This window comes from Malus domestica, chromosome 12 (assembly GCF_042453785.1).
Source record: "Malus domestica chromosome 12, GDT2T_hap1".
Classification (NCBI taxonomy): Eukaryota; Viridiplantae; Streptophyta; class Magnoliopsida; order Rosales; family Rosaceae; genus Malus; species Malus domestica.
Window position 1 is genome coordinate 26,743,359 of NC_091672.1, and position 27,404 is coordinate 26,770,762.

The window sequence follows — 27,404 nt, forward strand, 5'->3', positions numbered from 1 at the left end:
ATGTAAAAAATCTTGAAGGAACAACCACAGAAGCAAAAATGTAAACAACTTTTGATTAATCAAAGAGAGAGGCTGCATACAATGATCACGATAACAAGTGGCACATCCCATCAAACTGTAAAACAAACACAAACACATACAAATTCAAAGCCTCTCTACCCTTCTCTAGGCCTTGGGTGCAAGCCTAGACTTGATTTTGTCGACCATCTTAGTTCCCACCATGAATGTCTTAGTCAGCACATGATCCGGCACCTCCGGCGTGGCAGCGAACAATGTGAGTGCAATGTTCACCGTGCCCTGCAGCTGAGAGTTGAACCCGGCAATCACGGAAGCCGGACCCTTCCCGTTGTTGTTCTGGAAGTGAACCAACCCTTTGGGGAACACAAAGACTTCGCCTTTCTGGATGGTTTTGCTGATGAGCTTGTTTGCCGTGGTGATGAATCCGACGTCCAATACTCCTTCAAGAACGTAAACAATTTCCGTGGCTCTGGGGTGGGTGTGAGGCGGGTTAATTCCACCGGGGGCGTAGTCGATTCTGGCGAGCGAGACGCCGAGGGTGTTGAGGCCGGGGATTTTTTGGACATTGGCTGCTGTCACCAGGGAGCCGAATGTGTTGTTGGTGAGGCCTGGTTTGGCTAGTCCGGCGCTGAAAAAGTCCTCTGCGGTTGCATTTGCTGCGTCCTTGCAGACGAACCCATTCACTTTCACGCCTGTTACCGCAGTTGAGTTGGATTAAGCAAAACTTGTACTTAATTTTCAATTGGGTTTTCTTAATCAGGTTCTTGTGTGTTAGTTGGTTCATGTGCTTAATTCTTGGGGCTAATTAAATCTAAGGTCATGATTAGTTGGCTTAATAGCAAAAAAGTGAGAGAAAGTAAAGCTAACCAACAAAAAGTAATCAAAGAAAGGGTAATTAATCATGGTTTTTGTTCTAAATTTTTCCAGAAATCAAGAACTGCTCAATGTGATTGATCCATGATTACTGGGCTTAAACACAATAAAATAACAAAACAAAAAAAATTATAAATTAAAGAAAAGCTGGAATATTCGACACAAAACTTTCCAGAAATCATTTACAACATGAAAAGCAACTAATGAACAGAGTCAACTTTATAATGGAGGGGACAAGGAAAAGTGGCAACTTTGTAGTCTTTTTTCTTTTGACATGAACTTCTGTGCTCACTTTTAGCAGTAGAATACTGAAACACTGGGAATATAGATAAAGAATTGATGACGAAGAAGAAAAGGGAGTTACCGGCGGCGTAGTCGGCAACGCAAATGTCCTGAAGCATGTCAGGATCAGCGGCAGAGCTGCCGAAGACGGTGGCAAGAGCCACAAGAAAGAGAGCAAAGACAGCCGCCATTGTTGGTGGTTGTAATTGGGAAGAAAATGCAGACTATTACAAGAAGACCAAAAGGGAAGAGAAAAGTGGATGTGTGAATGAATAGGAAATGATGGGTGGGCCGAGTACTTATAGCAGAGGAGTCGTTGAATGTCGAAGCTTTTGGTACGTATTGGTAAATAATTATTGCATTCTCACTTACAAATAACGTATATTTACAGTAGAAATTTCATAATCAGGACCGTTTAATTTCTTAATATCATTTGAAGATTATCCATACAAAAAAAATCATTTGAATCGGACATCGTTTAGTTATCTAAATGTTTCAAATAAATCAAATACAAAGTAACATATTAATGATAAGCCGTCCATTTGTCTACATATTTTGATGGCTAAACGATATCCTATTCGAATGATTTTTTGTACCGATGATCTTCAAATGAAGATTAAGAGATTAAATTGTTTTGATTATGAAATTCGTATAATGAAAATACGTTAACTGCAAGTGGAAAGATGAGCACATCTCAAAGAACCCCATAGGGGGAATGTAAGTATTTTTATGCACATGTTTGTTTATTTTTTGTTTCTTGATTCTTATTTTGATTTATCCAATACATATATCAAAACTAAACAGAAGTTTGCATGAAGTAAAACAAAATGTGCATAAATCATTTTTCAAAATCCAAACACTAAAAGTACATAAGAACGTGCAGAAGAAGAAAAAAAAGACGTGTGCAGAATTCACTTCTCGTAATTGAGACCGTCTGGTTTTTGCTTGATTTAGCTAAGCTGGTAATATTTGATTATTTGATGTCGATGTTGTGAGTGAAGGTAAAGGCAAAGCATGGGGCATGCCTTTGCCTTATGAGAGATTTGAACCCAAAGCTAAGTCATGAGTCACATTTGAGTCCTTGACCATCCCTCTGTTTTTTGAGCAAAGCGTTGACCGGCCCTTCGCGACTACAGCAGATCTGACCCACATAAGATTTATGTTTTTCTTTATTTTTTGTTTTTGAAGATTTTTGTTTATTTTTATTTGTTCTTTGTGCTTAATTATAATTTGATGATAAATCGTATGAACGATTCTTCTCAACAATATTGTCTAATTCTATGGTTCTTTATGCATCTTTCTTTTCTTTCAGTTTGTAATTTGACCCTGTGAGATGTATTACACAGTTTAATACATGTGCATATTTTTTTATTTATATTTTTATATATAATTGAACAGGTGTGCCAAATTTTGCAATGATAATTAACTGTTATGCGGTAGATATTCTGTTACAATGTTTGCAACCTAAATATAAGTGAGAGAAATCACTTATGAGAGCGTTTTTGGAATATTAAGGCTCATACTGTATTGTCATCTCAAAGCTTTTTATTCGTTAAATAATAATATGAGCTAACTCTAAATCATATTTGTTTCTGATATAAAAATAATGGCATGTATAGTGCTACATGTATTATGATTTTTTTTTTTTTCGAGTGCTACATGTATTATGATTTGATTGCCTTTAATTTGACATTTTAGTTTTTGTAATACATTTTTTAAATTTCAACCAACAATTGAGAAGAAATTTTTTATAGGAAAATTAATGAAAAGGGTTTGGAAACTTTGAGTTTTAAATATAAGGACAAAATAAAGGATAAAGTGAATAATATCATAATTGACTTTTTAATGTAAAAATGTGATTTTTCGTTAAAGTGAACAGTACCGTGAGTTTTTCGTTAAAGTTCCCAAATTTTAGTTGCTTCCCATTGGTAAGCCTTTGTACTTTTTCAGTTTGCACTTTTTTTTGTGTGATTGGCTAGGTTGTACTTTTGTTTGAATAATTCAACTCATGGAAGGGGCGGGATTTGATCATTTGAGCTTTTTTATTTTTCAATTTTATTATTATTAAAAGAATGAAGAATTCAAAATTATTAAAAGAATTTAGAAAATGAGAGAGTTTCTAACTCATGATGCATGTGTGAAAACTCAACATCTTATTTACGAAAATATTGGACCACATGCATTTGATCATTTTAGTAAATACCAAGTAAAAGGCTATGAGCCACCTCATTCTATTCACTAAAGGGTAATGTTACAGAGATTAAATTTGTAAACTAAAATCATAAGAAATAATTGGATTATCACTTAAGTGTTTATTTCTTATACGTGACACGTCAATTATTTTCCAAATTTAGTCTACATAACATTACTTTTCATATAAATTGACCTTTTAACTTCAATGTGATGAGTCGATACATTCCATCTTTTTTTTTTTTTGTCAAATAATAGATTTGTTAGATTAGCCACCGACATTTCGATAAATTCCATCTATTTTCATTTTTTTAGACAACAAATTGTGAAACAAAAATTAGATGAAGTTGAAAAATCATTAATTTTGTCATTAGTTGTTCTTAATGTTGATACAAATTAGTTGTCCATTTGTTTTTTTATTACCAACAAAAGTTGGTACAATTAAAAATAGAAAGAAAAAAATGGATAGGGGAATCGAGAATATGGATATATATTTCACCAAGCAAATAGGAAAATCCATAAGATCTAAATTGAGATTTTAATATTATCATCAATATAATGCAATTGCAATATGAAAAATGAAATATAAACATTTAGGCAAAGAATATGTGAGATTAGCTATTCGGTAATGGTCACGTGTGCGACAACTACTCTCTTCAGAAGAGGAGAGGGCCATTACACCCCCCTGCATGTCCATCTTCCACCAAATATATTGATAATAAATGAAAGTAAACAAAAATGATCCAAGCACGGGGACTATGACAAGACCCGCAATGACAAAAACAATCAACGAAAACAATAATAAGAACAAAACGAAATTATGAGCAGAGGCTACAAAATCTGGAATTGTAGACCACCAATAATAAGCATAAGTTTCTGCCTCAAAAGAAGTTAAAGCTTCTGCAACTTGATTTCCTTCTCTATGAATATGTGCACACCTAAATCGCATTTGACGAAGTCGCCAAAACAATTCTTCCAATCCATCATAAGAAACCACGAGACCGCATTAGGAGCCTTAAACTAATAGGTTACTTGAAAGTATTATATGGGGCACCCCAAGAACTACTTGGGCTACACCCACCCGACAAGTGTAACTAAGTTGGTTAATGCAACGTGTCATCTTTTAGCATTTAAATTCGAATCTCTCTCTGTAACTTAGACAATATTAACTCAAATAAATGAATAAAAGTATTGTTTGCATGTGGAAGGTTGCCAATGCAATTGTTGTTTCCCTTGGTTGAGTTGTTAGAATGTATGCAAAGCTAAGACTGCCTCTATCCTCCAGTGGGGTCTCACAAACTCCTTTGTTTAGACTCCATTGTTTTAGACAATCTCTATTTTTTACTTCTCAGAATTGTCATGTTTTGGAGGTTGCTTCCGGCAAATGTTTTTTCTGTTATCTGTTACCTTCATCTTTTTTTTGCATCTTTGGTTGGAGGGTCTTCATCTCCAACTTCATCAATCATTTTATTAATCCCATCACAAACACTTTATTAAGTACTAACTATCCTTCGAGCAGCTTTAAGACGACCACGTCGGCATCATTAAGCTCCTTCCAGGTTACATATAGAAAATTAGAAAGAAACTTCCAAGAGCATATGCTTGTTTTGGAGAATATATCCTAAAATTACATAGTACTGACACCAAATTTGTTCATCAAATGACATGATAGTGTTTGATTGATTAAATTTTAATTCAATGTAAACCTGATTTATTTGTGATAAATAAAATACTGACGCTTATATTGAGACATCGTTTGGTGAATAAATTTGGTGCATAAATTTGATGACCCGAGCATGCATTATTGTTTTTCTAAACGGCTTTTGATGCAGCGATGGGACAGACTTGCTTCTGAGTGCGGCTTATCAATTGGAAGTAATGAAGCAATTCGCATAACACCTCACTTTGATTCCTAATATTGAAAATCGATAGAAGAGGTCGCTGAGTTTGTCAACCGGCAATCATTTTGGTCATTCGGTGAAAATGTTCTGTTAAATGGAATAGCAAGTGAAAGGGTTGGTTGGACAAAAACACTTAAATCAACAGAAATTTTTCACAGAATGACCAAAATAATTGACGTTGGACAAAGTAGAGAATATTTCTATTAATTTTCAATCTTAATGATCAAAATGAGGAGTTATGTCAGTATCCTGGATCATTTTAGCTAAAAAAGCCTTAAAATATGAGTTTAATATGCAAATCTATGGTTAATTGCCATTCCTGCTCTGAAAAAATATACTTGTTTTCCCAGTTCTTCTATAAATCTGAAAGAATTGACTTTGAACGGATAAGGATGAAGATAATTTGGAACCCTTCTTCAAGGGGAACAAAGGGCATATTTTCCAAGTATTTATTTATAATACTACGTGCTTCAAATCTACAACTTGCAGATTAGATTATGAACTTCCAGTGTTCTGCCTCACTGTGTTCATTTTATTCGTTTTCTTCGAGAAATCTCGATGGCACAAGGGAAATTTTAATGGATGGAAAAAAAAATTCTCATTTTATTCAAATCACTTGGATAAGTTACCAATAATCTTTACATGAACATAATCCACCCTTGAAGTGATGAAACCGAACACGATCCCTAACAATTATTTCTCGATCGAAAGCTTGCGAAACAAACTTTGTAAACGAATGGCAATCTCTACAAACTCTCAGGTTCTTAACTATTCGTAAAGGCGTTCCTTCTGGAGTTCTTGCCAGGCCAAAAGTGATTGCCAGCTTCTCGCTGTGACATGAAGCAGAAGTTCCTAAACAATCTGTGTCTATGAAGGGAAACTCAGAAGTTGTGATAAGACATTTCTCCTGGACATAACCGTGCAGAGCAGCTCGATTAACAACTGCTCTCAGTTTCCGATAAATTTCATTAGTGTCAGGATGTGACTTGTCGTCCACAACAAATTTGTGAACCTGATCACCAATTTCAATCCAGCTCCAACCAGGAGTTGTCTTTACTCCCTCGGTTTTAATCAACTTTCTCATCTTTGCAACACCATCTGCATTTTTCTCTTTTGAATAGATTGTAGCAAGAAGTACATAGTCCCCTGCATTCGATGACCCTAGCTGGATTAGATTCCTCATGGCAATTTCCCCTATTTCTACATTCTTATGAATCTTGCAAGAGCCAAGCAGGGTCCGCCAAAGGACTGGATCGTCCTGGGCGCGAGAAGTCCTAATAACTTGAAGTGCCCTTTCGAGCATCCCAGCTCTGCCAAACAGATCCACCAGGCACCCGTAATGCTTAATTCCAGGCTTAACATTGAACTTAGAGATCATCACATTGCAGTACTCAACACCCTTCTCTACCAAGCCTTGGTGACTGCATCCACATAACAAACCAAGAAATGTGATGGAGTTCGGCTGGACTCCTTCCACCAACATACGCTCAAAAAATGAGATTGCTTCGTCCCCACAACCGTGTACTCCATACCCAACAATCATGGAGTTCCAAGTAAAAACATCCCGCTTCCGCATCCTCTCAAACACACTACGAGCACTATCCAAATTACCACATTTAGCATACATATCAATAAGCGCATTCCCAACATAAACATTCCCCAGAAGCCCCTTTTCACTAGTGATTCTATGCATCTGAACTCCAGTATTCAATGCTCCCAAGTGAGCACAAGACGAAAGCAATCCAACAATCGTAAACCCATCAAGACCCAAATTCTCATTCCTCATCACATTATACATCTTCAACGCCTCATGGTGAAGGCCCTGTTGAGAGTAACACGAAATCATAGAATTCCAAGACACCAAGTCTCTCTCAGGCATATTATCAAACACCTTCTCTGCACTCTCAATCAACCCATCTCCCGCATACGACCTTATAAGATTGGTGCAAACAACGACGTCACTCTCGTACCCAAATCTTACCACAGCTCCATGAATCTCTTCACACTTCTTCCGGGCCTTCAGTTTCTCACAGGCCTTGAGCACGAAGGAGAAAGTGTATGTATCAGGGGAAGAATCGGAACCAGATGAAAGCATGCGATTGTAGTAAAAAATGGCTTGGAGAGGAGAAGGGCTGTTGGAAAAGCCTCTGATGAGGGAATTCCAGTCTTGGGTTTGTGGGTTTTGGAGGTGGTGGTGGAAGAGCAGCTGAGCGTAGGGCAAGCTGCCGGAGACGGAGACGGCGCAGAAGTTGAGCAGCTTGTTTGAAATGGCGGGGTGGGGTTGGAGACCGTTGGTGATGACGTGGGCGTGGATTTTTTTGAACCGTTGGAGGCTGTTGCATCCTTGCAATAAGGATAGGATGGCTTTGGTTTTTGAAGTTTGGCACATTTGAGTAATTGTGGGTTTGGGATGGAAGTGTTTAATGTTTTAGTAGAACGTACGTACGGCCGTTTTGTTAGGTAAACATTTTAAAATTTTTATACAAGCGGTATTGGGACGGGAGAATTGAACATAATAGTCATTTACAATAGGAGAAAGTCGGTTTGAGAAAGTGATCTATGATACCTAGTTGTTCAAGTATGAGATGACTGTACTTAATATAAGACCTACTTTTTCAGGTAAGCAATTTAACTGAAAACACGAAGAAATGCAGCCTACATTAGTAGCTTTGCAGCCGTTACTGGACCGGGAACGAGCAGCAACCACAGCACGAGACGGTTCTGATGAGCCTGGGATTCGACATTTCAGTGGTTGGACAATTATGGTTTTGAGAGATTGCCACAAAGGAGACTTGCACACCAGGTCTGATCTCCTTAACCTCCAATTAAGATGGCGTTAAAACACTGCATAATATCTTCAAATTTGATAGAGATGGGCTGAGGCATAAATTAATCTTGCAAACCTAACATAAAACGAAAGTGCGCCAACCGTAGGAGTCTGCTCAACTCATGGACGGAGCCAATGAAGATTCATTGGGGGCAGATGCTCCCACTCAAGTAATTCATTTGTTTAGTTGCAGACTACAATTATATAATATACATGGGTTATCTTTAAAGAAAATATATGTATCTAATATTCAACATATATTCATTCTACTTATACTCCACATCAAATATTATATGAGCAATAGTACCCTTGTTCTGTCATTCAAACCGATAAAACCCTCTCCTGCCTATCATGTACTTATATTTTTCTCATCACTTCGCCACTTTCCACTACTATATTGAAAATTTTGTAACATTGGAATTGTGATACATCATCATTTGAAACCATCCTTAATATCATATTATGTATAACCATACTATAATAAAGTTTTCTTAGTTATTTTCGGTTGCCCCCATTAGAAGAAATTTCTAGCTCCGTCCCTAGCTCAACTCCATCTCATTTGAAGTTATAATTCAAGTTTAAATTATAAAAACTAACAAGAGGTGCATGGTTAACACTGCGCTTTTTATATTCAAGTTTAAATTCCTCATCCGTTTAAGTTAGAATATTTTAGAATTTCTCCTTGTGAAAATGAAGGAATACGTCTCTCGAGAGCATTGGATATCTTTCTTGATCGTGCAAGCATCTCCTAGCAATATCGATGGTACCAATACGAATCTTGCTTCCGGCACAGCCGCACAAGAAGTGTGGAATCACCAAAGAATGTATGCGAGAGTTCTCACCGTTTTGTGGAAATGATTTCTGTTTATGGCCTCATACATAAAATGATTTGATGAATATGCAATATGCAATACAGGCAGATACTTATGGTCCCACAGGGTCTCCTTTTAGGGTTACCCCAAGAGAATAGACGTGTTACATGAGCAACTTTTTGGTTTGATTGTTGTAACCTCCGACTCGCTTCTATTTTTGTTGGAATTGAATATAGATGGGAAATCTGTGTGATATTTACTTACTAATTTTAACCTCACAAAGTATATCAATCCACTCTCATTGACATCTATCCTAATCATTGAAAAACTTCATGGAGGAATCAACCAAAAAAATGAACGTAGAGTTTGCCGAGAGCATACAATTAACGCCATCTATAAGTTAAAAATTATCCTGATCTCCAGACATTTAATTGAACCTAATGAAACATGACATGGTCAAATGCAAAATGGACAAAAACAAAACACCAAAAAAGGTAAAAATTCCAAGTTGCATTCCTACATTTGAGGGACGCGCCATGATAAAAAGAGATACAAAGAGACAGAGAGGTAAAGAGACAAAGAGAGACAGAAACATAAACTTAGAGAAAAAGAGAGTACAAAGTTGAGAAAAAAAAGGCGATCAATCTGATGCTTAAAGGTTAAATACTAGGCCTCTTTGAATGCTATATGTTCAAGGCCTCTTGTGCCATAAAGCTAATATTCTCAACTTAATTTATTCTCAATTTTTTAGCCATGGTGAGTAAAAAAAAACCCTAAATCTTGTATGTCTTCTGTGTTTTGGAGTTACTTTGTTAATGTATTTCACAATGTTCTGCACACCAGGCAGAAGAGAATGCCAACCCAACCTACAGCTCCCTCGAGCCGATGGAGAAGAAGAGGGGAGGATTCACTGCCTCCAGCTTCATTTTCGGTAAGCAGCCAGTCTCAGTAAAAGGGTGTTCGAAATCACTTCCGTCCAGAATTCTATCTAGTTATATGCTTGCTTTTGCATGCTTTGGTTTACAATGCATTTTCTTCTTGCCTGTGTAGTGTTGCTGGTGTTGGACCACATGGGATTCATGGCGATCATGGTCAGCATGGTGCTGTACTTTATATACGTGATGCACTTAGTGTTGAAGTTAAGAACTCAGAGAGGGAAATTCATCTAGAGAGAGAAAGAGAGATGTAGAGAGAGAGTGAAAAATGTAATTGTAATTCTTATTACTCAATTGAATAATACACATGGTATTTATACATAAATATCCTATCCCAATATATGTGCCAGCTCAGCATAAAGTATATAACTAATCACAAACATTCCAAGCATAACAACCTAGTGAAAGAATCTAATCTGGTGAAGGTTGGGAAGCATTGCTGCTGTGTGAGATTATACTCTTAACACACCCCCTCAAGCTGAAGGAAGGTGATCGAACTGAAAGCTTGGAAGTAAGGGCAGCAAATCGATCAGCAGCCAGAGGCTTGGTAAAAATGTCTGCGATTTGGAGAAGAGAAGCAACATGTTGAACACCAATGTGACCAAGTAAAACCTTCTCCCGAATATAGTGATAGTCAATTTCAACATGCTTAGTTCGAGCATGAAAAACTGGATTGAAAGCAAGAGCAATGGCACTTTTGTTATCACAGTAGATAACAGGAGTCTGTAACAAAGGGAAGGAGATGTCATGGAGAATCTTGCACACCCACGTAAGTTCAGCAGCAGTATTAGCAAGAGATCGGTACTCAGCCTCTGTTGAAGATCGAGCCACTGTGGCTTGTTTCTTAGCACTCCAGGAGATGAGGTTGGAGCCGAGAAACACACAATACCCACTAGTGGACCGTCGATCCACAGGGCAACCTGCCCAATCCGCATCAGACCAAGCAGTGAGACACTGAGAACCCTTAGTAAACCAAAGTCCTAAATCCACAGTGCCCTTCAAGTATCGCAGAATGCGTTTGACAGCCTGCAAATGGATGGTTCGGGGAGAGTGCATATACTGACAAACCTGATTTACAGCAAAAGCTAAATCAGGCCTTGTCCAAGTAAGATACTGTAAGGCACCAACTGTGGACCTATAAGAAGTGGGATCAGATAGAAGAGTGCCGGAATGGTCCAGTTTGGAAGTGGACACAGGTGTGGCACAAGGTTTAGCACCAAGCATGTCCGTCTTTTTAAGCAAGTCTAAAGCATACTTAGACTGATGCAGTAACAGGCCCTTGTCAGATTTGTGGACTTCAATACCTAAAAAATAATGAATATCTCCCAGGTCCTTGACAGGAAACATGGTTTGAAGTTGGGAGATGATAGATTGACACACAGTGACTGAACTGCCAGTGATGATAATATCATCAACATAAACAATAGAAAAGTAATGGAAGTATCTTGCTTAATAAAGAGACTGGTATCAGAGTGAGAGGAACAAAATCCCAGCGAGAGAATAGCAGTGTAGAAAGCCTCATACCAAGCTCTAGGGGCCTGTTTAAGACCATAAAGGGATTTCCGAAGTTTGCACACATGATGAGGTTTGGAAGGATCCACAAACCCTGGAGGTTGGACCATATAAACATCTTCCTTTAAGTGACCATGAAGGAAAGCATTACTGACATCTAACTGATGGATAAACCAATCATAGGAGACCGCAATGGAAAGAAGAATCCGGATGGTAGTAGGTTTAGCGACAGGACTAAAGGTTTCGGAGAAATCCAAACCTTCCTGTTGATGAAAACCTTTAGCTACAAGGCGTGCTTTGTACCTTTCAATAGTACCATCAGGTTTGTGCTTTACTTTGAAGACCCATTTGCAGCCAACAATGTTGTAGGAGGAATGATTAGGAACTAATTCCCAAGTGCCAGTAGACTGTAATGCTTGAAATTCAGATTGCATAGCCTCCATCCAGTGAGAAGACTTTAAAAGCTTGGAGATAGGTGGAAGGAGTAGGAGGTAAAGCTGTAAGAGAAACAACAGTGGAAGGAAGTTGGTGTTTAGTTGCAGTGAACACCTTGGGTTTATGAATACCTGCCTTCGCCCTTGTAATCATAGTATGAGTGTTGACAGGAATCGGAGGGGGCAAGGGTGGAGGCTCTGCATGGCTGGAAGATACTGGAGGAGAATGAAGTGGAGGCTCGGCATGGCTGGAAGATACTGGAGGAGAATGGATGAACTCCTGATCAGAAGATGGTACAGTGGAATGTGCATCGCAGCCTTCCGGAGCAGCTGCAGGTGAAGACTGTTGCTCAAGATGAGACACTGGCAAAGGCAGATGGAGAGACATAGGAGGGTGAGGGGGAGAAGGCACACAAGAACTGTGATGTGAGGCCTGAGAAGACAGAGACTTGTAAGGAAATAAGGCTTCATCAAACACCACATGTCTGGAAATGTAGAGCCGATTAGAGATAGGATCCCAACACCTATATCCACTGTGATTGAGGCTATAACCCAAAAACACACATTGCTTACTCTTGAAATCCAGCTTGTCTCTGGAATATGGCTGCAACCATGGATAACACGCACAACCAAAAGCTTTCAGTGTATGATACTTGGGAGAAGCATGGAATAAGAGTTCCCAAGAACTGAGCACAGAAGACTGAGGAGGTAACCGATTAATGAGGTAGACAGCAGTCTGAAAAGCTTCAACCCAAAACTGTGCAGGTAAATCACTTTGAGATAACAATGTTCTGCCCATTTCAACAACATGACGATGTTTTCTCTCGGCACACCCATTTTGCTCAGGAGTGTGGGGACAACTAAACTGATGTGTGATACCTTGCTCATTGAAAAAACTTTGGAGTGACTTACTCAAGAACTCACCCCCTGAATCAGACCTGATACTTTGCACTTTGAGATCAAGAAGAGTCTGAAGTTTTAAAATAAAGGTCTTAAGAGTGGAGAATACATCAGACTTGAAATGTAAAGGATAGAGCCAACTATATTTGGTAAAATCATCCACTATTATTAGATAGAACCTGTAGCCAGTACAAGAAGATGTGGGAAAGGGACCCCATACATCTGTGTGTAACAATTGAAGTGGTCGAGAGGAAGTACACGGTAAAGTGGAAAATGAAAGCCTAGAGGACTTCCCTAGTTGACAAGCAGTACATACTGACAGATTATTAACAGAACCAATTACAGGGAGATGATTCTTATGCACAACAGAATGTAAAGTTCCACCAGATGGATGGCCAAGCCGACGATGCCAAGTATGGATATCAGCTTTAGCAATCATCAAAGCAGTTGGTGAGATTGCAATTCCAGAGACACCATTTGAAGCATTCCAGTAGAAAGGGTACAAACCTCCTTCACTTGGGCCCTGGAAAAGCATCTTCCCAGTGCTTAGATCCTTGACATAGAACCCGAACGGATCAAAGGTCAGAGAACACCAGTTATCATATACAAACTTGTAAACAGATAACAGGTTATGAGAAGCCTGAGGAACTAACAGAACATCATTCAAACGAAAAGTAGCATGTTGGGTGCGAATAATAGCAGAACCAGTATGAGAAATACACAGACCTTTGCCATCACCAACAAACAGCTGATCAGTGCCAGAGTATGGAATGGCAGAGTTGAGTGCAGAGGGATCAGGGGTGACATGATGAGAGGCGCCACTATCAGTGAGCCAATAGCTAGGAGAAGCAGAAGAAGTCATGGCCGACATTGCAGTAGGAGATTGAGATTGAGCAAACTGAGAGAGACGATTACACATAGGAGCCCAATGACCATATTGAAGACATAATTGACATTGGACTGAGCGACCAGAGGAAGAAGATGAACCAGCAGGCTGGCGAGAAGGACCAGCACCAAGAATGCCACCGGAGTTATTGGCATGCCAGTTGTGAGGTTTGTTTCCCCCAAAATTTCGATTCTGAGTATACCGATTGCGATTATGAAAGCGACCACGAGAGTTGCCTTTGTTGAAATGACCAACAGGAGTAGAAGATTGAGCAGCATAGGCATGAAAGGGTGCATTCGAGGAGGAAGAAGCTCTGGTTTTGCGTTTCTGGAGGGAGATTTCTTTGCTCAAGAGGAGGCCATGCAGCTCATCAGCAGTCACAGATTCATTTCGAGTCTCAATAGAGTCAACAAAGGACTCATACTCATCAGGAAGACCAGATAAAATATATGCAACAAGATCAGATTCAGACAATGGTTCACCAGCAGCAGCAAGTTTATCAGAGATGTCTTTGATCGAGTTAAGAAAATCGGTCATTGAAGAGTCACCTTTCTGAATCGTTTGAATCTTCGAACGAAGACTGTGAACATTTGTTCGGGAAGCGCCTGAGAATCGCCGCTCAAGAGATTGCCACAGAGAGCGAGAATCTTCCATGCCAATCGTCAAGGGAAGAAGATCTTCAGAGAGAGTAGAGTTGATCCAGATCATCAAGATTTGATCGCGCTCACACCAGATCTCAAAAGATGCATTAGGAACACAAGTACCAGAGAGATCGCGAACAAATGGAGGAGGACACAGATCTTCGCCATTAACGAGTCCAAGAAGCTTGAAGCGCTTCAGCACAGGAATGAAGAGACTACGCCAAGTAATGTAGTTCTGACGATTGAGTTTCGTCGGAACCATTCCAGCGACATTGGCAATGGAAATCGTGCCAAGCGTCATGATCGAAGGGTTGGAGAGGGCACTCGGAGGAAGATTGGTTGGAGAATTAGGGTTTGCAAGAGGTGGAGAAGGAGAATCCGAAGAGGATGCTGCCGCCGACATGGCAAGAGAGGCGAAATTGAGAGAGAAAAAGAAGAGATCAGAGAAGTAGAGATCTGTTTGGAAGATCAGAAAAAAGCAAGAACAGTGAGAAAATTGCTAGAGGTGGGAAGCGCCGGATCGGAGTCGGTTAGACGATGGTGATGATACCATGTTGAAGTTAAGAACTCAGAGAGGGAAATTCATCTAGAGAGAGAAAGAGAGATGTAGAGAGAGAGTGAAAAATGTAATTGTAATTCTTATTACTCAATTGAATAATACACATGGTATTTATACATAAATATCCTATCCCAATATATGTGCCAGCTCAGCATAAAGTATATAACTAATCACAAACATTCCAAGCATAACAACCTAGTGAAAGAATCTAATCTGGTGAAGGTTGGGAAGCATTGCTGCTGTGTGAGATTATACTCTTAACACTTAGATCTGGCGCACTCCGCCAACCTTCTCACAAACTTCATGGGATCAACTTACCTCCTCGCCCTAGTTGGAAGCTTCATTTCGGACATATACTTGGGCAGATTCACAACATGCCTGATTTTTGGCAAAATTGATATACTGGTAACGTAAAAAATTCACATCATTTGGTTATTTTCTTCAAGTTCTCCAGTTTTACTTATCTCACAAAATTCTATAAAATTTGTTAAAATTTTAGGCTTTGGTGATGATGACAACGCAAACTTATTCAAAGTATTTGCAACCAAAATAAACTTGCACAGCAAATTCTGTCGAAGGCCGGATCGCTGCCATTCTCTTTGGATCCCTGTGCTTGTTGGCACTGGGATCAGGCGGTGTGAGGGGAGCGCTGCCCGCACTTGGTGTTGACCAGATTAACCGGAAAGAGGAAGGGAAGTCGCTCGCGACATTTTTCAATTGGCTTATGCTCAGTCTACAGTTGGAGCAACTATTGATGTGACAGCGATTGTGTATGTTAGCATGAATATGTAGCTTGGTACTGGGGTTTCTTGATAGCAACTGTTGCATCCTTTATCGGGTTCACTGTTCTCGCGATGGGTAATCCGTTCTATCGTCTCCAAGTCCCCGGCGACAGCCCCATTATAAGGATCGTTCAGGTCTGCCTCTCTCTCTCTCTCTCTCTCTCTCTCTCTCTCTCTCTGGTCAAAGATCTGTCTTTCTATCTAATCAAACTCACTAGCACAAAAACTTACATTTTCACACGCCTATAACTAATGTGTCTAAATGTTGTGATAGGTTATTGTTGTCGCAATAAAAAACAGACATTTAACACAACCAGGGAGTTCTGATGAACTGTACGAAATTAGCGAAAAGGAAACAAATTATGCTGAAGAAAAAAATTATTCATACAAATCAATTCAGGTGATATTACATAATTCATAATTAAAGTTCACCAATAAATTAGCTCTAAAAACTTTCTTCATATTTGACAAAGAGAGAAAACACACAATTAAGGACAAAATTGATAATACAATCAAAAGTTTACCTCAAAGTTTTTGTGCATGTAGTAGGGCTTTGCCTTTGAAGGTGGACAATTTGTTGGACCAGGATACCTGTTTGTTGATTTGAGGGGTGACAAGGATGTGTGAAGTTTTTAAAATGAGTGATATTAGACAAACCATCTTTTTAGTTTATATATCATATGGTGTGGTGGTTGATGGTTAGATTTCTTCTTTGAATCAAAATGAAATTCAATCATCAACCACCACATTAGGTGGTTTACAAAAATGGTATTAAAAAATGGTCTCCCTGGCATTAATTCTTCTTCTGGAAGCTTATAATAATTTTTTTTTACTTGATTTAAATAGCAATTAAGTAGATCACTTCACTTTTTCTTTCTTAGAAAATGTGTAGTTGCAGATTGTTCAATCTACTCGAGGACATCCGTCAACTTATGTTGATTGTTGATACAAAATTCGTCAAAATTACCCTGATCACGTCCCTCACACTCGAATTTCCTTTGAAAATATGAAAACGAAGTAGAACTTTGTGAAAACTACAAGAACTAAAAACATGTTTTGGCCGTTTATAGGAAATAAGTGCCTTAGGTTTCGACACAGTTCACAAAGTTTCGACGCAGCAGTTCGCAAAATTGAAACTTTTGTTACTGTATTTTCAATTGCATGGAATTTTATCTCTGAGGACATCTGTCAACTACCCTTACCTTTTATGTGCTGCACACGTGACGATTTGCTAAAAGAAATTAGTACCTTTCGCTATGACACAATAATGTACTAATTACTGCCTAATGGTATTGAATCAGTTGTCTAGACAAAGCTGCCAACTCGGCAAAGACTCCAAGCCCCAACCATGGAAAGTTTGCACAGTAACACAAGTAGAAGAAGTGAAGGTCCTAACAAGAATGTTGCCAATTCTCTTCAGCACCATCATAATGAACAGTTGTTTGGCACAACTCCAAACATTCTCAGTCCAACAAGGAAGCATCATGGACCTCCACTTAGGCTCCTTCGAGGTTCCGGCTCCATTTATTCCCGTCATCCCTCTCCTCTTCATGTCCATCCTCATCCTGCTGTACGAGTTCTTCTTCGTGCCTTTTGCGCGAAATATCACAAAGCACCCATCGGGCATAACGTAGCTTCAGCGCGTTGGCGTTGGACTAGTCCTCTCCGCAATCTCAATGGCAGTAGCGGGCATGGTGGAACAGAAAAGAAAGAATCAAGCCAACAAGGACATAACAAAGCCCATATCTCTCTTCTGGCTTTCGTTCCAATATGCTATTTTTGGTATAGCTGACATGTTTACCCTAGTAGGGTTGCTTGAGTCCTCTCCGCAATCTCAATGGCGTATGCTCCGAATCGACTAATTTTTTGCTATTACTTTTCAGATTTTACTTAAGTAGATACTCTCTCTTCATTTTTCAGATGGTTGGCAAATTGGATGATGAAACCATGGTAATAGAACTTGGTCCACCTGATTTTAAAGAGGCCTTATAAGGTAATATGCTCTGCCTCAATTTTACAGAGCTTTTATTAGTATTTTCTTGCTCCTTTTTAACTCTTGACATGATTTCAGGATGTTGGAAGAGCCCTCTTACGAGCACATGTCGAGAGTCAACTAAAGGTTAACAGATTTGTATATTTATTATTTGTGCATTGAATAAGAATCAAAAAATGGTTCATGAACACAAAATGATTTTGGCATATATACAAAATGAGATAATGTTTTAGTCTGATCTGTTTGTGATGCCTCATTTAGAATTGCCACTTTCGCTTTTGGATCAAATGACATATGTTGTATAGCATCTTATCTTTGCACAACATGTCGCTATTATTTAACTCCTAATGGATCTCATTTTTTTCAATAATTAGAATTTGGGGAATTTAGTTGGACTTATTTTTACGTTAGGCTGGTGAAAGGATTTTGCTCTTATCAACTCAGATTATCATTACACAAACAAAATGATGCAGCATTGTTCACATATTTCTTCCTAATGAGATGGGTTGGAAGGATTGAGATGCCAACCACTGTTCAGTAGTCAAAGCACTACATTTTTGAAGTACATTGGTAAAATAGGATCAACAACTCTTTATATGTATATTGGAGTTAGTGAACAACTACTATATATTTTATGTAAATACTTTGTACATGTTTTAGGTTTATAGTTTTTAGTTTTACATATTTATGCACAATGCTTTTAGTCCCTTATTCTAACACTTGCTTACACTACCATTTGACATTATTTGGAGCTCATGGTTTTATAGAAAGGATATATATGCTGACATGAACGCATGCATATAGTATTTCCTCTTCAATTAAAGATAGAAATTCCTAAACGATAAGATATATTATGAATGCATGCATATATTATTACCTAGCAAGATACTAGAACACATTTAATGGCATTTAATTTATTGTCTATCAAGAAACTAGAAACTAGAAGACATTGAATACCATTAGAAATTTAAGATGCATTACCTTTTCATATAATATTTCAAAGTTCTTTTTGAGTCGGTGAAAAATTTATTTTGTGGACAATTTTTGGATGAAATATGATTAAGTATAATGCTTTCCGAGTTATTTTGTTTCGAGTTAGAGTAATTAGATTTTTCATGTGGTAGAAAGGAATTAGAATTTTGCATGAATAGAATTATTTGTTTTCACATTCCAAATTGAATGTAGTTTGTTTTATATATTGTTGTATTAGTGGCAAGGAAATAAAATATTTATGCATATTATTATAAATTAAATATATTTTCACCTATTTAAAAATAGAGATTAATTGTAAGTATAATACCTACAATATTTAACATAGCTTTTTTCTCAATGTCATTTTCCAATGCTTAACGTTTGCTTTTGTTTATGCATTTGATTGAAGTGTTATTTCATATTTTAACGCTTTTAATTGATTCATGTTTATGTTTGAATCAGGAAAAAAACGTTGCTAATGGTGTACCTATGATGATGCAACGTTGATATGCTTCTGTGTCGATTTGGCTTCAGTTATTTGGTAAGAAAACTTACTTTAACACCCCCCCCCCAGTTTAATTCATTTTGTGTATCAATTTTCTTAAGTGGAAGCAATAAGTATGTTTTATACAGCATATTTTAAATAATTACATAAAAAATTACTTTCTAAAGATTGATGTGAAAATTTATAAACTGAATTTAAATTTAAGAAACGCATGAATGAATTTAGTAAAAAATTGAAGTGTTATTTCATTTTTTAACGCTTTTAATTGATTCATGTTTATGTTTGAATCAGTAAAGAAACGTTGCTAATGGTGTACCTGTGACGATGCAACATTGATATGCTTCTGTGTCAATTTGGCTTCAGTTATTTGGTAAGAGAACTTACTTTAACCTCCCAGCTTAATTCATTTTGTGTTATCAGTTTTCTTAAGTGGAAGCAATAAGTATGTTTTATACAACATATTTTAAATAATTACATAAAAAATTACTTTCTAAAGATTGATGTGCAAATTTATAAACTGAATTTAAATTTAAGAAACCCATGAATGAATTTAGCAAAGAAAACAAAAAATGATAACTATTTAAAAAATTTTAAAATGTGTTATAGGGTTTAGTAAGAAAAGTTGTTCCATGAGTTGTGTTTTGAGGTTTACGTTTATGATGTGAATAGAAATATGAATGAAATGCACATACATTATTTTTAATATTTTAAGAGATGAAGTTTTATGTCTGGAGAAAATAACAGCATCATTCCTACATGTTAAGTTTATTTATTTTTTCAATTATTCTGGAGAAAATCTGAGGCCAAGTTCTTCGCTCTTTTCAGTTTCTGCTGCTGATCGGCTGTCATCACACTATGTAATGAACTCTTCTCCTTCAAATATATCATCTTCTGATTGTGTAATCTCCATGGTCTGTTTGGTCTATTCCATTTCCAATTGGATTCTCGCTGTTAGTTCTATGTTTGAAGTTGGAAAAACTCATGTTGCTTTTACAGTTTGATTAACAGTTCTTAATTAGAATTGGCAAATTCTTTTACTAAACATTTTTTTACTCATATTTCTAACGTTGGAGGTTCATTTTGATTTTGAGATGGAAATTAGTATTATCAAGAGTTTAAAATGTGATGCAAGACAGAAACTATTATGGTTTTGTAGAGAAAATAAGCTTTTAAATGAAAGAGCTGTAAAAACAAAGTCAATGTTAGGTTAAAGGGTTTCAGAGAGTAAAATTGGGAAATCATACTTCTTTCTTCACACAAAAACACTAGGTAAACACGTTTTATCCTTATTTTGTTCATGATATAATTCTACTGTCTATAAATTTATTTCAATTTTTTTTCCCTTGCCTGAGGACAACTTTTAGTGTTGCAGTAAACAACATTTCCCATTAATGTTTTTGGACAGGAAGCAATTTGTGTTTTTTTTGTATCCAAAGAACTTTGTAATATTTTTAATAAACGAAATAGGTTTCTCTTTTGATATTTAAATTTGTTTCATTCATGATGAGGTTGTGTATAATTTGCATTGGCATTGGTAACTCAGTTTTTGACTCAAACATTGTTTATGAAGATTGAAATTGCATAATCTTTCTTATAGTTTTCAATCCCGCAACAACGTGCGGGTACAAATTCTAGTTGGAACTATTTGCATACCTTGCGAATCCCTTCTTGGTAGGTAACAATGTAAGAACAAATGTGCTCTCTCTGTATGCCTTAGTGTTTAAATCTTTATTTATGTAATTTAAATTAGGGCTGGTTTGGTATTGTTGTGCTTTGGAAAAAAGCTGCTTTTGCTATGTTGTGAGAATAAGCAGCTGTGAAATAAAGCAGCAAAGTGTTTGGTAAACTTTTTTGTAAAAGTACTTTTGAAAAAAAAGCAGTATAATAGTGTTTGGTAAACTTTTTTGTAAAACAGCTGTGACTGTGTGAAATAACAAAAAATGTATAATACTATATGTGCTATGACAAGCCACGACGTTGTTCATTGGCAACCTTCTCCCTCCTCATCTTCTCCTTACGCACGGTTGTCGAAAATGGGACCCACCTCCTCACCTATTTCGTCGATCGTGACCCTTCTCTCAAATCCCTCATCTCTTGCCTTGACCTCTCTGGCGCCGACAATACCAACCACCGTTCTTCCAGATCTCCAACCGAGTCATCTTCTCCGATCTCTCTCCGCTGCCGACATCGCCCATTTCTTCACCTCACTCGCGTTGAAACCTTAGACGACGATTTCTTCTCCAGCGATGACGATGACGCTCGCTCCCTCTTTGGCCCCAATCAGATCTCCCCAATCCTCATTTTCTCATCCTCCCCGCACTCCACCTCCAAATTAGGGTTTAATGTGTTACAACCACCCCCCAATTATTTATATTATATGTGGTTTTACCCCAAAATGCCACGTGGCAACATCCTAACTCACCTCCATTTTCTTTCTTTCTATCCCCTCCAACCCCAAAACCTTTCTTCTTCATCTCTCTCATCTCTCTCCCTCTCATCCTCCTGTGAGCCTCACCCATTACCAACCCTGTACCTATAACACCTTCACCATCATTACCCTATCGTCTCTCCCTCTCTTTCGTCGATGCGGGACATGGATGATGTTGGACGTTGTGTGATGAGATTTACATTGTTTTCCAAGGTTTTGAAGACGGGAACGGCGCGGGGGAAACTCACCCATTTTTTCGGCGAACCCGTGAGTTTCGAGGGAATTTCTGGTCACCTCCGGCCGTGTCATGACTATTCGAGGGTAGCAATCTCTTCCCTTCATCTTGATCTTCATTTTGGTAGTTAGATCGAGGTCTAAAACCCTTGTTTGCTGTCGACAGGAACTGTAGCAACTCCGGTGTTCTTCCTCGATCTACACCCAAAGCCACCAAGCCATTCGGCCTTCTCAATCAACCTCAGGCCTTAGCCCAGTTTCCTTTTAATTATTTGGCATGTGGGCCATGAGTGTGTGCACATGTGGGTGTAAGTTGGGCCGTGCGTGCGTGTGTGTGTTGTGTGTGTGTTGTGTGTGTGTGTGTGTATGTGTGTGTGTGTGTGTATACCGTGAGTGTGTGTGCATGCCGTGCATGCTGTGCATGTGTGTATGTTTGTGTGGTGTGTGTGCATGTGTTGTGCACGTGTGGGTGTGTGTGTATGTTGTATGTGCAGGTGTGTGTTTGTATACTATGTATATGGGCCGTGTGTGTGTGTGTTCAATGCATGTGTGTGTGAGTGTGGGTTGGGTTAAGCCCAAACCACCCTTCTTCACCCTAAACCCTTTTAACCCAAAAACCTTAGGATTCTAAAACCCATTAGACTTTAACCCATTCAACCCAAATCCTTTATTTTTATTTAGTTCAAGCCCAAATCCTTTAGAAAATCCTTTTATTTATTTATTACCTTTTTGTGCTTAGGTAAAGTTGCTAGTGGAGAAATTCTTAATCCTTGTCCGCACAACTCTACTGCTAAGGAGTATCTGTGAGTGGACCCTTTTTAAAATTTGCATAATTTCCTAGTTTAATTTCATAAATGAAATGCATGCCTTACGAGTTTATGATTTGATTTTATGTTAAGCATGTTTATGAAATATGTGGTTTATCGTCTCGTTTTTGGTGAGGAATTTATTTGTTAGCCTATATTGAGCTATATTTTAAAATATATTATTTCCTATAAAAACCATGAATTGGTAGACTATGCTAGAACATGTTTTAGAAACCCCTCTTTATAATATAGACGATGGATGACTTTATACTATGAAGTGGTTATTGATGAGATGCGTAACTATTTGTACGTACCTAGTGGACACTATGCCGCATGGGGCGAGGATCTGGTGTTGGCAGATAGGCCGGGAGAAATAATCCTTAGCTACTGGCTGAGGGACACGGAGCAGGCATTGGGCCGGGAGTTGGTAATCTCTGGCTACGGGCGCAGAGACCACGATGCTGGCATAGGGCCGAGAGTTATATTTATTCAGTGATATTTCTAGCAGTACACCGCGCTTACGAGACGATCTATGAGACGTTTACTGTTTTGATTTCCACGATGTTATTCCGTGATATGACTTTTGAGATATTTTTGGTATGCTAGGATTTCTATTAAATCCTTCACTTTTAATGCTAGTAGTTTTCATTATTATATAAACTGTGGGGGTTAGTACATTGATAACTGTTTTATTATTATTGTATATATGAACTTGGTCCACTCACCTTTGTTTTGCGCCCCCATTCAGGTCTTAGAAACGAGGACTACGACACGACGTACAAGGCATTCCCCTACTAGTAGCAATCTACCACTCACTTGTGTGATATCTTGTGATGATCTTTCATTTTTGTGAATCTTGATTTAGATTGTATTCTGTGCACTCTAGACACTTCCTTAAACTTTGTTTATTACTTCTAGATTCTAATGTTTATTCATGAATATTTTCTCCTAATCATTACTCTTGTAATCAATTAATGACTTTCATCACCCGTAGGTGTCGGCCAGCACGTGTTTATCCTGGTATTCAGGGAATATCAAGGTCGGGGCGTGTCATAATGGAACTTATGGGTCTAGGGTTTCTGAAATTGTGCGCTCCAGCCTCACGTTCAAGGCTGAGAAATTCACCATTTCTGATGACAGAGCTAGAGGCAGGGATGGCGACAGAGAAAGCAATGAAGGGGAGGAGAAAGGCGACGATGAAGAAATGGACAATCGGGCCATCGATTTGCAATTCTTGATCAACGGATTGGAGCTGGGTCGCCAGGACGTGGTGACGTTGTTCTTCCTCTTGAAAGTGTGAGGAATCAGAAGAAACTTTGAAAATACTCCACTTTTTGAAGCTTCCACCTTTTAGTTTTTTTTCATCTGAAACTTTGAAAAAAAACTGGTTTGGGATGTTTACCAAACACCAAAAACTCTTCCATTTTTTTTTCATACCAGTTTTTTTTAAAATCACAACCCCAAACCATACCTTAGTTTTAAGAAGAATAAGGCTTACATAAAACAAATATATCTTTTTTTAGTCTTCGGAGTTGGGGTTAGCTAGTGATGATGGTAGGTAGAAGTAGGCTAGGTACAAGGTTATAATACTCCAATGTAAAAAACAAAAAAAATCCATATTAGTTAAGATTCTTGAGACGCTTTTATTGTATAAATAATTTATAAGTGATTATAGGGCCAATTCTCTTCTAACACTGTGTAGCAGCTAGCAACTCTTGCCGGATAGGAATTCTCTCCCCTCATTTTTTCCCTCCCCTCCCTCCCTTCTCTCTCCTCATCTCATAGTTTTGTTTCCTCTCTCTCTACAAAATGAAATCTTGAGCGTTCAAACAAAAGGAGAGAAAAAAAAGGCAAGAGAATCCTTATCCCTCTTACTAGATGCCATTGGGGTTTTCAACACGCAACAACCATGCAGAATCACACAATTGAAAGTGAACAGATGAATCCTTTTTATGTCACTGCCTGAAAACATGTACTTGATATGAAGAATTTGTGCTGATACAAAGCTGCAGGAAAATGAAAGGGATCATCTCCGAATCCCTTCCATCAAATCTTTCTCATTAACTAATCCGAATCCTTGAAATTTAATCCAACAGCTACAAACAGAGGCCCACTTTAAAAGTTATAATAATTTTAGTTGTTGGATCAAATTTTCAAGGATCCAGATTATTTAATGGAGAGAACTTGGTGGATTAGATCCGAAGAGAATCTCTTTCTACAGGAAAAAGGCTAATTGAAAGGAGAAGGTAAAATCTTGAGGTAAAAGCAAGAGAAGTCAGAGAGCGCGGAGAAGGTGGAGCATGCACGTATGCAACAACTTTGGAAAAAGCCTGTATAAATTAAATGATGAAAATATAAATGGGAGGTGGGGCAGCAATCTCTGTGACCAACTTTTGTTGCATCAAACAAACCATTTTTGAGGTAAGGTCCAACTCTTTATGATCGAGGTGCACCCATTAAAGTTGAAGGTGATATCAAATTATTTGATAGAACTTCACCTCACCCGTGCTGACTGTTGGTGGAGAATTCCTAACTATAATTGGTTGTCTCAGATTCTTAGAAATATTCTTATATCACTGGTTGTCAAAAAAGTATCGTCTCCAGTTCCAATCAATCCAAGTTTATCATGCCATTTTATAAGATAGCATCAGGTCCAATATCACAATTGATAGGCTGTTGAATACGTCATTGGTTCGAGATTTTTTTTCCTCTGAATTAATGTAACAGGTTCGAATCCTTTCACTCCCCTTTTTGTAATTTTTTTTTTCTTATAATAAAAATTGATAGACAAAAAATACTATCACTGGTTGTATATATATTTGTCTAAAGAAATTCTGTTAGATCACTAATTATATTAAGTCACAAGATAAGAAAGATAAAGACAAATATATAAGAGGTATTCATCAATTTCCCCCTTGAACTTGTGATCATTGGCCAATTTCCCCCCTCAACTTTTATTTTGGCCAATTTCCCCCCTCAACTCTTATAATTAGTCAATTTGCACCCTACTGTTAATTTTTTTTTTTTAACTTTCCATCTATTCTTTTTTTAATTTTCGATCTTTCTAATAACTTCCAATAAAGTACTAAAATTAACATAAACTCACCTGCATAATATAGGGTAAAATGTACAAAAACATAATACAATTAGTATGTGATATGGGTTGATTATAAGAAAAAGTTATGAATCGGGTTTAAAGCAAGTAGAAGAAGAAATAATAACAAAATGAAATAATAATCCTAAACTCATGGATCAGGACCTATTTCAATAAAATGAGTTATTCTTAATAAGGAGTCGAAAATTATGAATTGACTAGCCATTTTTGCACTAAAGCTCGATTCTCCACAATTTACTTGAACTTAGCTTTCACTTTTATAAAGAAAATTGTATTCACATACAAAAATTTACACATCAATCATTTTCGTTATCAATTTTGTATAAGTCAAAAATCAAATAAAATTACTCCATACTGATTTATTATGACTAATAATACTATCTATGATAAATTGTAAAATTCTAAATTTTAATCTATTTGTAATAGGATAAAGATATACGAACATGATTAACATATATACATCTTATTTAGTTTCTTACACACATTTGTTTAATTATGATCAAAATAAAAAATTAACAGTAGGGTGCAAATTGACTAAATATGAGAGTTGAGGGGGGAAATTGACTAATTATGAAAGTTGAGGAGGGAAATTGGCCAAAATTGAAGTTGAGGGAGGAAATTGGCTAATGGTCACAAGTTCCGGGGGGGGTGGAGAATTGATGAATACCTCAATATATAAAGGGGAATATCCTTCTATTGCCACCTAATGCAAGCAACTTCTGAAGTATATTATTGGATGAAAAGGGTGAAAAGAAAAATATTTGGATTATTAGTATAATATGAATGTGCCCATGATCTGACGGAGCTGTTGATGAAGTTGAGTTCTACCTGTGTGTTAAGTCTAGGGGTGGAAAAAAATACTAAAAATAGCGCAACCAACCGAACTCAAACCGAAAAAATTCCAAAAGTAAGAGTATTTTAAATTGAATCTCCCGTATGTTAGAGTATTTTATAACATCGACTTGTGATATTTAAGGAATATTTCTTGAGAGTTTTGATATCTTTCTTAACCTTGTAATTAAGGAAACAGCTCATGCAGTAACTAGCAAGAAGTGTAACTATCAAAGTATATACGTAGCCAGAGTTCACACTGTTTTTCGGAAAACGATTTATGCTTTTGGCTTCATATGTACTAAGTTATTATCAGGCTGTTTTTAAACCACAAATACTTGAGAAAATGAAATCTGTTGAAGCTTTGGTCCCAGAAAACATGATGAAATAAAATTCCCTTTCAGCTGTATGGTCAACTACTACTTCTAAAAAGGTATTTGGATCAATGAGACGATGGTTGACTTCATGTGCTTCCCCTTCAAATTTGCAACGGGGTAGATGCTTTCTTTCTTTGGTCCCAAGGTTTCCTTAGAGCAAGTCCACCCCTAAAAACCCATCCTATTTAATCCACTTAGTGAGCAGTGATAGACTTCAATGAACAGTAATAGAACAAATACATCTCCACCCCTAAAACTAAATAGCCTAGTCAATTTTATTACAATTTTATTAATTTTTATTATAAAATAATAAAAATTAATCCCTCTCTCCCTCACAATCTTCAACCTCATCTCAATCCCTCTCTGACTCACCCGATTCCCACAATCCAATCCACACCCACATCTTCCTACATCTCATTTCACAGCTATACTCTGCAACCGCAGTCGTAGTGGGACGAAATCTCAACGTCTCTACATCTCCACATCTTCCTCGCGTTGCCCCTCCCATTTGCTTCATCTTCCTTGCTTCACCCATCCCACTAAGCTCGTCTCGAGTTTTTCGCTGTTCGGAGAAAGCCCAAATACCACAAC

The 27,404-nt window shown here is 37.6% G+C and overlaps 2 protein-coding genes across 2 annotated transcripts; both read right to left on the reverse strand.

Annotated features, from left to right (window-relative positions):
* Positions 1-29: 29 nt before the first annotated feature.
* On the reverse strand, positions 30-1,493 carry LOC114819972 (rhicadhesin receptor-like). Its single transcript, XM_029089772.2, has 2 exons — positions 1,256-1,493; positions 30-710 (listed from the first exon to the last, which is right to left on the reverse strand). The coding sequence occupies exons 1-2, from the start codon at positions 1,362-1,364 to the stop codon at positions 166-168; spliced, it is 654 nt and encodes a 217-aa protein (XP_028945605.1). The 5' UTR covers positions 1,365-1,493; the 3' UTR covers positions 30-165.
* Positions 1,494-5,843: 4,350 nt separating this feature from the next.
* On the reverse strand, positions 5,844-8,046 carry LOC103423539 (pentatricopeptide repeat-containing protein At3g56550). The gene has a single exon (XM_008361625.4). The coding sequence runs from the start codon at positions 7,651-7,653 to the stop codon at positions 5,890-5,892; it is 1,764 nt and encodes a 587-aa protein (XP_008359847.2). The 5' UTR covers positions 7,654-8,046; the 3' UTR covers positions 5,844-5,889.
* Positions 8,047-27,404: the final 19,358 nt, after the last annotated feature.

Excerpts from the sequence above, each read along its gene's own strand:
- LOC114819972 (XM_029089772.2), bottom strand. The coding sequence starts at position 1,364 with ATGGCGGCTGTCTTTGCTCTCTTTCTTGTGGCTCTTGCCACCGTCTTC. Across the intron at positions 711-1,255 it reads CGTTGCCGACTACGCCGCCG|GCGTGAAAGTGAATGGGTTC; the intron begins GTAACTCCCTTT and ends CTGCGGTAACAG.
- LOC103423539 (XM_008361625.4), bottom strand. The coding sequence starts at position 7,653 with ATGTGCCAAACTTCAAAAACCAAAGCCATCCTATCCTTATTGCAAGGA.